The 10,322-nt window shown below is 51.4% G+C and overlaps 1 protein-coding gene across 3 annotated transcripts; it reads left to right on the top strand.

The window, feature by feature from the left end:
• The first annotated feature begins 129 nt into the window (after positions 1-129).
• TEX52 (testis expressed 52) lies at positions 130-7,848 on the top strand. 3 transcript variants are annotated; one of them, XM_032349136.1, is made up of 4 exons: positions 130-219; positions 351-474; positions 1,273-1,823; positions 6,484-7,848. In XM_032349136.1, the coding sequence occupies exons 3-4, from the start codon at positions 1,273-1,275 to the stop codon at positions 6,782-6,784; spliced, it is 852 nt and encodes a 283-aa protein (XP_032205027.1). In that variant the 5' UTR covers positions 130-219; positions 351-474; the 3' UTR covers positions 6,785-7,848. The 3 variants fall into 3 exon arrangements, with proteins under 3 accessions (XP_032205027.1, XP_032205025.1, XP_032205026.1); XM_032349134.1 differs by lacking the exon at positions 351-474 and having other exon boundaries at positions 132-219; XM_032349135.1 differs by having other exon boundaries at positions 153-474.
• Positions 7,849-10,322: the final 2,474 nt, after the last annotated feature.

A 10,322-nucleotide genomic window follows, 5' to 3' on the forward strand; every position in this document is an offset into this window, starting at 1 on the left:
GAGTCTCTCTCACGGGGGTGGAGGGGTAAGTCCTCCTGTGTCATCACCCAGGAAGCATCACCATAGCAACCCCAATAGCAAACAATGCTGCCGGGAAAAGTCTTCCTTACAAAGCGGCTCCTCCTGGCAATCGGCCCCACAAGAGGAATGGCCAGTAGCTCACAAAGACAACCCAGAGGGCAGAAAGATCCACCCCATGTCCAAAAACCTTTCTTGCAGGTAGGAGGTGGGGCCCCATCTCCACAGCCTCCACACCCTGCTTGGCTGAGGGCTGTCCCCCTGGGGTGGGCCATACTTTCTTTTGGTCAGTTGATCTGGCCCAGAGCTCTCTTACCATCTTCTTCTCTTAGCCATATGGTATTGTGAACACAGAGCTCAGCCCAGAGAAAAGGAGATGCCTGGTTATCACATCTCCCAGCCCCACCTCCTGGGGTGGTCATGGAGAAATGACAGCAGAGTGGGCCCAAGAGACAGGTGAGTTTTGGGAATCAAGTCCTAGGGTGGTAAGGAGGGAGAGGCATTTTGAGTAGTGCAGGCCGATGGCTCAAGTCCCAGCTCTGCCACTCACCAACCTGGCAACCTTGGGTGAGTTACTTACCCACATTGTGTCTTGCTTTTTGCCTCCTTGAAATGGGACAGTTAACGACACTTGCTCTAGGATCATGAGGGTTAATTGAGTTGTGGGTGTGTTTAGCACAGTGTCAGGACACACCTGCTACTGTGTTCATTTCACGGGAGGTGGGACACAGGAAAGGGAAGGAACCAGCCTTCTAGATGTTTTCCATACATGCCTGTGTCTGGATGAGAAGTGAGGGAAATGCACCCACAACAGACAAGTAACAGGACGAGTCTGGGAGAGAAGAGCCTCTGGGCTGCATTCTCTGGAGAAGGATTTCCCTTCTCCGTGTTGCTTGGTAAGGGGCATTTCCCCCTCACAGTTTCCTCAGGCCTGGTGTATCCTATTAGGAGCACAAGTCCCGGGCAGGGGCTGGGGGGGTGGGGGCGGGCAGGCAGAGTGGAGAGGACGGGTAAGGTAAAGAGTGAAGGGCAGGAAGACAGAAGCTGAGGAGAGAGGGTGGGAGGGAGAGCAGAAGGTAAGAAACCCAGGGGACTCCTACAGAGCAGACAGAACTTTTGAGGCAGGGCAGGAATGGAGACAGTTTTTGGCCAGACCACCAGGCTCCTGATGAGAATCCAGCCTCTTGTCTCTGCGGCCGCTCCTGGGAGAGAGAAGCAGAGTAGTCCCCCAGACTCCCTTTTGTCTCTCCCTAGATGGCCCATGCCAGCGAGCCACTCCTGCCCCCCCAAACGTGGGCTCAACGTGAGTTCCTCATCCCCAACAAGTCCTGGGAGTGTCCCGGCTTCACTCAGCAGGCCCAACACCGGCTGGCGCTGAGGCCGCCGCCCTGCACGGAAATCAAGTCTGAGGTGCGTCGCCGACTCATCTACCCCTGGAAGGACGCCCCACAGCACACGTGGGGCTTTCACACGTGGCTCGATGTGGGCCGTTTGCCTGCCACCTTTCCCACCAGGCCCGACAGGCCCTATGATAGCAACGTGTGGCGCTGGCTGACGGACTCCATGGCCCACAGCTGCCCCCCAGCAGAACCCCCCATCCCCCCACCCACTTGGATGGGCCAGAACAGCTTCCTGACCTTCATCCACTGTACTCCTATCTTCGTGGATGAGAACAGGAAGAACCAGGTGATTGTCAGGACGGTACAGGAATTGAGAGAGCTGGAGAGACTCAAGCTGAGGAGTGAAGTCAGGGCACCCCCACTGGACACCAAGGGCAACATCCTGCCCCCAAAGAAGTTCAAGAAGTAAGAGGAGCCCCTTCCTGGGCCGGGTGGGGAGGGTGGGCGGCGGTGAGAGTGGCCTCACCCAAACTACTCGTGTTCAGGTGACCCTCTCTCTCTCTGGTCCCTGTCTCTGATGTCTACCTCAGTACTCTAGCCCTCCCGCCTTTGGTCATCCATTCTGAATGTAGCTGGAAGGTGTGGAGGCAAGGGAAGGACAGCTAGGGGAGGTTGCTTAGCCATTTCACTAGAATGCACCGAGTACACCTAGGTGCTTAACCCCTGTGAGGCCCTGGGGGTATAGACAAATATCATCCAGGGAGCTTAGGAAAGGCAGATACCTACCCACAGGCTTGGAAAGGCAGATGACCACGCAAGCCCATGCATGCCACGTGTCCAAAGTGTGATAGAAACAGTGAGCCTTGTAAGAATATCAGTTACTAGTGGAAAGAGCTGAGAGCTGGCGTCAGAGTCTTGGACTAAAGTCCAGACTTGGCAACGTGTTTAGTTTTTCCAGACCCAATTCCATCACTGATAAAATGGGGGCCGTAAACACCACATCTGCCTCGATGGGAGAAGATAAAATGGGTTAACGGAGCTATGAAAGCACTACACAAAAAACAAGATGTTATTACAGAAATGCAGAGGAGGGAGGGGTTGCTGTGGGCTGGAGCGTCCCGGCAGGAAGGCTTTGTGCAGGTACCAGGAGAAGGCTGGACGGGCAGGAAGCCCTCAGAAAGGTACAAAGAAGGGCATGGAGGGTTGACTGGTCCGAGTGGAGACAGGAGTGTGGAAGGGGTTAATGGAGTGCCCGGCAGCACCCCCCCCCCCCCCCCCCGCTGCCCACCGTGGGAACTGGGAACTCAGCACCATTATCTCCTGTACAGAGTCCCCAAGGGGATAAGGCAGGAAAGGGGGCGGGGAATAAGGATAGAGTATCTCAAATTCCAATGCCAAGGGCATTAACAGAAGCAGTGAGGGGTTGGAGGGGAGGCTGTGGAGATTTTTAATCCTTTCAAAAAATGTCAACCATTTTGGCTTCTGTCCGCAGCCCGTGCGGGACGGACTGTTGATTGCTAGTATGTGCTAACTAACACTAGGACATACAAAGGTGCTGAGACTTAGATCACTCCCCGCAAAACTAACAATAAAAATAAATTTCAGTGAAATGACAGTGCCAGGTGTTGTAATAAGTTGAGCTATACTATTTATAACCTCCCACGACCCTGAATCGAAGCTATTACTAACAACCCCATTTTACAGATTGGGCATCTGAAGCAGAAGTCACTTATCTCACCCAAATTCATACAGCTAGTAAAGTGGGGGAGCTGGGATTCAATCCTAGACAGCTCAGAGCCAGATCTGCATTCCCAACCACTTGCACTCTGGCCCGACTGGGGAATGGGACATGTTCACTGCTACTTCTGATGTGATATAACATTTCATAAAGACAGCGTAAGTGAAACACAGTTATCCACAAAGAGAGCTGAGTGCAATGCCGGGCATTCAGTGAGTGTGTGTGAGAACTTAGAAGCCACCCAGATCTAGGTAGCAATCTACTCAGCTCAATCCCAAACTTGCCACACCACCTTGACTTTCTCTGTGCCTCACTTTCCCCAGTATGTACTAGAGATGTACCTGGTACCTTGCAGGGTTGTTGGAAGATGCAAAGGCATGGTGTCTGGCATAGAGAGGGGGCTCAGTAAGTCGTGTCATTAGTCCATCATCCCCGTGAGAGGAGGATCCTTGTTTCCCTCTGTTTGCTGCTGGAGGCCCAGTCCCTGGAGCCAGGAAGGAAGGAGACCCAGACAAGGTTTTGCTGTTCACGGAGGACATGGTCCTTGAGCTGAAACTTGAAGAATGTGTACAAGTTCACCAGGTGGAAACAAGACAGAATGGTGAGAGCAAGGGCCCATCCCGTCCTGTTGTTCCTTTTGAGCGGTTCTGTAAGGGGTTAAAATACATTTTAAAATGTCACTGGAGGGACGCCTGGGTGGCTCAGTTGGTTAAGCTGCTGCGTTCAGTTCAGGTCATGATCCCAGGTCATGATCCCAGGGTCCTGGAATCGAGTCCCACATCGGGCTCCTTGCTCAGGGGGGAGCTTACTTCTCTTTCTGCTTCTGCCTGCCATTTTGCCTGCTTATGCTCTCTCTCTCTGACAAATAAATAAAATCTTTTAAAAAAATAAAATAAAATGTCACTAGATGTGCCTGGCTGGCTGGGTCAGTTAAATGGCCAATTCTGGGGTTCAGCTCTGTTGCGATCTCAGGGTCCTGGGCCAAGCCCCATGTCCAGCCGCATGTCAGGCTCTGTGCTCAGCATGACATCTGGTTGTAGATTCTCTCTTCCTCTCTCTCTGCCCCTCTCCCTGTTCATGCTTGCTCTCTCTTACTCTCTCTCAAATAAATCTTAAAAAAAAAAAAAAGTCTCTAGATCAGCAAGAGGGCACATTTTGAGCGTGAGAGACCCAGAAAAGACTTCAGACAGGTCTAAGCTTTAAGACGCCCACAACATTGCTGAGAAATAGAACACTGATACATAAACCCAGTCGTTCTCAATTCTGATAGCACATTACAATCACCTGGGCCTCTTAAAGAAAATGTTGCGGTTGGAACCCCACCCATGAGATCCTAACTTACTTGGCCTGGGTGGAGGGGCAGCCTGAGCACAGGGATTTTAAAAAGCTCCCTGGGAGTAAGTCTAATGTGCAGCCAGGCCTGAGTATGTCTGCTGTAAACCAAAGACAGCAAGCATCTGCTGGATGAGCTGCAAAGTATGTTGAAGCACAAGGAATTTGCCACCATTCAACCGCTGTTGTTTATTTTATTTTATTTTATTATTTTTTAAAGGTTTTATTTATTAATTTGACAGAGAGAAATCACAAGTGGTTGGAGAGGCAGGCAGAGAGAGAGATAGGGAAGCAGGCTCCCTACTGAGCAGAGAGCTCGATGCGGGACTCGATCCCAGGACCCTGAGATCATGACCTGAGCCGAAGGCAGCGGCTTAACCCACTGAGCCACCCAGGCGCCCCTATTTTATTTTACTTTTTAAAGATTTTATTTATTTGAGGAAGAGAGACAGAGAGAGCCCTAGCGGGAGCAGGGTGAGAAGAGAAGCAGACTCCCCGCTGAGCAGGGAGCCTGGTGCGGGACTCGATTCTAGGACCCTGAGATCATGACCTGAGCCTAAGGCAGACCCTTAGACTCAGTGGGGAGTCTGCTTCTCCGTCTCTGCCTGCCGCTCTCTCTGCTTTATGCTCACCCTCTCTCCCTCTCTGAAAAATAAATTTAAAAGAAGAGGAATAGGAGATTGACCATCTAAGCAACATAATTTCACCATCCTGACGCCAAACACTCATACGGTGTGCATGCTCTCTGGCATAGACCAATATCCAATAAGAAAGAGAGACAGGGGCGCCTGGGTGGCTCAGTGGGTTAAAGCCTCTGCCTTCGGCTCAGGTCATGATCCCAGGGTTCTGGGATCGAGCCCCACATCGGGCTCTCTGCTCAGCAGGGAGCCTGCTTCCTCCTCTCTCTCTGCCTGCCTCTTTGCCTACTTGTGATCTCTGCCTGTCAAATAAATAAATAAAATCTTTAAAAAAAGAGAGAGAGAGAGAGAGACAGAGGGGATTCCCTCCCACCAGCTCACTCCCTAGCTTATGTTAGAGTAATAGAAAAATGTTAGCTAAACATGGCTTTATACCTCAGTCTCAAGATGTGCATGACAAATACACTTGCAGGGCATGAACGCATTATTTTCTTACCGCACTGACGTGAATGACAACAGTTGGTCAGCCTTTACCACTATCAGAATATACAGGTTCCCCCTACTTGGGACACCTGGGTGGTTCAGTCAGTTAATGTCTGGCTCTTGGTTTTCATTCAGGTCATGATCTCGGGCTTGTGAGATCCGGCCCCACACTGGGCTTCACACCGAGCGCGGAGTCTGCTTGGGATCCTCTCCCTCTCCCTGTGACCCTCCCCTCGCTTGCACTCATTCTCACTCTCTCTCTAAAAAAAACAATAAAATAAAACAGCAGGATCCCAGTGATGATCCTTTCTTATTTTGAACAATATTAGTTTGGGACCTTGCTTGGTTGGCATTTCATCATTATCGTAATTTGAAATAATTCTGATTTTTTAAAAAAGCCTACGGAATTTTTTTTTAAAGATTTTATTTATTTATCAGAGAGAGAGAGGGAGAGAGCGAGCACAGGCAGACAGAATGGCAGGCAAAGGCAGAAGAAGAAGCAGGCTCCCTGCTGAGCAAGGATCCCAGGACGCTGGGATCATGACCTGAGCCGAAGGCAGCTGCTCAACCAACTGAGCCACCCAGGCGTCCCCTATGGAATTTTTTTAAAGTCATCTCTACACCCAACATGAGGCTTGAATTCGCCACCCTGAGATCAAGAGTGGGATGCTCTACTGACAGCCAGCCAGGTGCCCCAAGTCTATAGAACTTTTAAGCACTGTTTGGTGTTTAATACGATGGCTTTTCAAAAATTTTTCTTTTGAGAGGATCACGAAGAATTATAAATCGGGAGGGCTTACCTTTGTAGCATTGTGAACATAAACGTTTATTAAGCTATGAGAAGAGCATCGTGTTTCCCTTCTTACTCCTCCCACCAATGCCTGCCCCTCTTCTTTGACCTCTCTGTCCTCTGCACACCCCTTTCCCCCGACAGGTACCAGCACATCTCAGCTGGTGGAAGGTTTGAACCCCGACGCCTCCAGCTCCTGCCCAACCCACTTCCCAGTGATCTTGCCAGGGGCTGGCCCTGCCCAAACCCTCTGCCTCATTACCAGGAAAAAGCGCTAAAACTGGCCTTGCTGCCCAGTGCGCCCCTGAGCCAGGACCTTGTGAGGAGGTATCAAACGCTGATAGAGAACCGGATTGCCTTGCCCCTCTGTCATCTCTCCAAGGCACCACCTGATAAAACCAGGAAAGAAGCAAGGAAGACGAAGAGAAAACCCGGACAGATCTAAAGAGCCTCCAGCTGGGCGAGGACCATGTGGGGCAACAGTGTCCTCTACCAGCGTACCTTCAGCAAGAAGCCTTTGGGGTGGCTGGAGGACTGGTTCAGAGCCTCACCACCATCCCTCCAACTGCAAGCCACCTCTGTCCCCCAGGCTCGTGGAAACTCTACTGAAACCCTAAATTAATCTCTGTCTTCCTTGGAGGACTCTCTCATGGCAAAAGGGAGGATTGAGTCAGGTAGAGCAGGGACAGCAGAGGGAGATCAAGTTTTTAGGGACAGAATGAGGAGTGGGGAGGAAGAATGTGTGTGTGTGTGTGTGTGTGTGTGTGTGCACGCGCGCATGCGTGTGCACTTGTTGGGGTGGGAAACGAGGCATAGTAAGCAACGTGGCTAAGAACTTACCTTGACTCCCATAACCCATTTGCAACACAACTGGGATTGTTCAGGGGTACAGGAAGCTTCTGAGGCAAAATAACCTCGATTCCCCACCTCCCTAGACCATAGGATGTCTGAACAAAGACCAGAAGCAACTCTGCCGGATTGTGGTTCCCACACAGGGTCTGGGAGCGGAGGTCAGGCCAAGGCTGGTGCTAGAGGGTGGAAAAGTCAGGGCTGAGGACGGCTGGCCAGCGCTCTGCGGAGGGATAGGAGGAGGGCAAAGTAGAGATTCAAGGTAAAATGGTGGTCACCTCAGAGCATGATGTAAGAGCCTTGGGCCTGCGTGGCAGGTGACCCCAGCTGGCCCAGCTTTGGTGGTGGGAGGTCAGAGATAAGGAGCCTGAAGTGCAGGAAGGCAAATCCTGTTGGTCAGAAAAGGGCTGCCCCCCAAGCTGGGGTGAAGATTTGGTGTGGGTGGCCCAGGAGAAGGGGCAGCAGGGAGGTGGCTGGAGGGGAGAATGCGTGGGATGCAGGCCTCCGTGTGCCGCTGTCCGAGTTGGTGATCTTCATTGTGATCACCCCGAGATCACCCCAAGTTGGTGATCTTCTTCACTGTGGCTTCTCCTGGGCTTCTGGCCACTGCCCTCTTGCCCACTTTTCTCCAGCCCCCTAGGTACCTGGGAGCTGAAACCCCACCAGGGGTTCTAGCCCTGGTTTGGCTGCTAACCAGCTATACGACCTTTGGGAAGGGCATCGGCTCTCTCTGCCTTTCAGCTTCCTCATCGGCGTGGTAGGAGCCACTAGGGTAGAAATGGGTGGAATAAAGAAAATAATGTAAGTGAAGTACCCGGGAAGTGTCTGGCTCAGCGTAGGCGCTCCGTAAATGAAGCCATCAGCCAGTAGTTATTCATAGACTACAGACAGTGGGGGTGGGGGGTGGGAGGGATATTATTCAGTCACAAAGAGGCAGGAAGGACTGACACGTGCTACGATATGGATGAACCTTGAAAATATAGCGTTGAGGGGTGCCTGGGTGGCTCCGTTGGCTAAGCATCTGCCTTCAGCTCAGGTCATGATCCCAGGATCCTTGGATCAAGCCCCACATTGGGCTCCTTGCTCAGCGGGGGGCTTGTGTCTCCCTCTGCCTGTGTCCCTCCCCACCCCTCCCCACCCTGCTCGCACCTGCTCTCTCTCACTCTCTCAAATAAATGAAATATTTTTTTCTTTAAATGACGCTGATTTTATTTCTATGAAACATCTAGAAAAGGCGAATCCATAGAGACAGTAGGTGGATTGGTGGTTGCCGGGTGCTGGGGGAGAGGCGAGCGGGGACTGACTGCTCAGTGAGTACAGGGTTTTCTTTTAGGGTGGGGGAAATATTTTCAAACTAGACAGAAGTGATTACATGACATCGTGAATGAACAAAATGCCACTGAACTGTATGCTTTAAAAATGGCAATTCTTTTGTTATGCTCATTTGTTATGCTGTTATTTATTCTCAAAAACAATTACAGGGGCACCTGGGTGGCTCAGTCGGTTAAGTATCTGCCTTCGGCTCAGGTGATGATCCCAGGGTTCTCCATGGGAGCCTGATTCTCCCTCTCTCTCTGCCTGCTGCTTCGCCTGCTTGTTTTCTCTCTCTCTCTGCTAAATAAATAAATATATGTTAAAAATAATAATTACAGTAAATAAGGTATGATAGTTTTCAAATTTCCTTCTGGTTCCAAATCTATGGTTCTCTCTCTCTCTCTTTTTTAAGAGATTTTATTTATTTATTGGACAGAGAGCGAGCGAGCGAGGGAACACAAGCAGGGGGAGTGGGAGGGGGAGAACAGGCTTCCTGCTGAGCAGGGAGCCCCACAAGGGTCTCAATCCCAGGATCCTGGATCATGACCTGAGCCGAAGGCAGTCACCCAGTAAGGGCTCAATAGCTGAGTCCTGACTACTCTTCAGTAGTCCTTCTCCTTGACACTTCTCTCCAGGATATGAGTAGGGACTAGGTGGGGACCAGAGCCCAGGGGGAAGGAGACTCACTTAAGTACTCCCGGGGAGTGACAGCTCTGGGAATGTGCCCATCCTTCCCACTGGGGGTTAAGAACCCTGGTGGAAATCAGGGGGTCCCTTTACCTAGGGTCCTAACAGGTCAGAACTGGGCGGGCCATGAGGACACAAGATGAACTGTGGCAGGGTTTATTTATTTATTTTTCAAAAATTGTATTTATTTGTCAGAGCACAAGCAGGGGGAGCTGCAGGGTTTAGATGGCAAACCAGGACCCATGGAGAAGGGGCTCGCTCCGGGCTACACAGCCAGGCATCCCCGCCCTCCTGGTAGTAGATATGTGGCACTGGACTCGGGGCTTGGGCTCAAGGGCTCGTATTCCCGTCCTGCTTCTCTTCCATTATTCTATCTCCACAACTGACCTGCTGATGCCTGAGTTTTCTCACCTCCACCGTGAGAGGCCCGGGGGAAAGCTGGATGGTTAATATGAAGAGTTGGGAAATGGAAAAAAGGAGGCCACTGGGATTGTTCAGAGAAAGTCTCCTCCCCTGCTGGCCTGGAAGCTACTGGAAGGCAGGAAGATAAGGGGAACTTACACAGACTCCTGCCTTGGCAGATCCAGACCCCTCCAGAAGCTGGTAGCCTCCCATCGGAAGGATTTCCACCCGGCCCACCACCTTTCTGCTCTGCTCTCTGGAGAGCAATCTCCTTCTTGCGGACTACAGCATCATCAGAGGTCTTCTGGTCCACAGGCCCGTCTGAGATGCAGAAGCAAGACCCCCAAAATTCCTGAGCTGCACTGGGGCGTGCAGACCTGAGGGACAGCGATGGTATCCAGACCCCCTCCTGGGCTTGGGGACTCTTCCAAGGTGATCCCCAGCTCAGCCTGCTCGCACCCAAGAACACCACCTTCCCCACCCAGCCCCCATATACACTAGTGAGTATGGAGTTCTCGAAAGCCCTTGTTGGGGTGGAATGGAGGATTCCTCTCCCCTGGGCCTGCCTTAAAGATCTACTCTCTCACCACAACTTGCTGCTCCTTGACGTGACAAATCAGACTTCCCTTCTTCCCCAGGCTCATTTCCTACCTTCCTTAGGACCCTCTGTCCTTTTCATTTTTACCTGTTGCTGACTCACTTGCTCCAAACCCTTCATCTTTGTTTCTCTT

Source organism: Mustela erminea, chromosome 6, assembly GCF_009829155.1.
Source record: "Mustela erminea isolate mMusErm1 chromosome 6, mMusErm1.Pri, whole genome shotgun sequence".
Taxonomy (NCBI): Eukaryota; Metazoa; Chordata; class Mammalia; order Carnivora; family Mustelidae; genus Mustela; species Mustela erminea.

What these genes read in the sequence shown, in the direction of transcription:
- TEX52 (XM_032349134.1), top strand. Translation starts at nt 148, where the DNA reads ATGGCCAGTAGCTCACAAAGACAACCCAGAGGGCAGAAAGATCCACCC. An exon ending in TCCAAAAACCTTTCTTGCAG is followed by an intron (nt 220 to 1,272) that starts GTAGGAGGTGGG and finishes GTCTCTCCCTAG; the next exon opens with ATGGCCCATGCCAGCGAGCC. An exon ending in CCCCCAAAGAAGTTCAAGAA is followed by an intron (nt 1,824 to 6,483) that starts GTAAGAGGAGCC and finishes TTCCCCCGACAG; the next exon opens with GTACCAGCACATCTCAGCTG.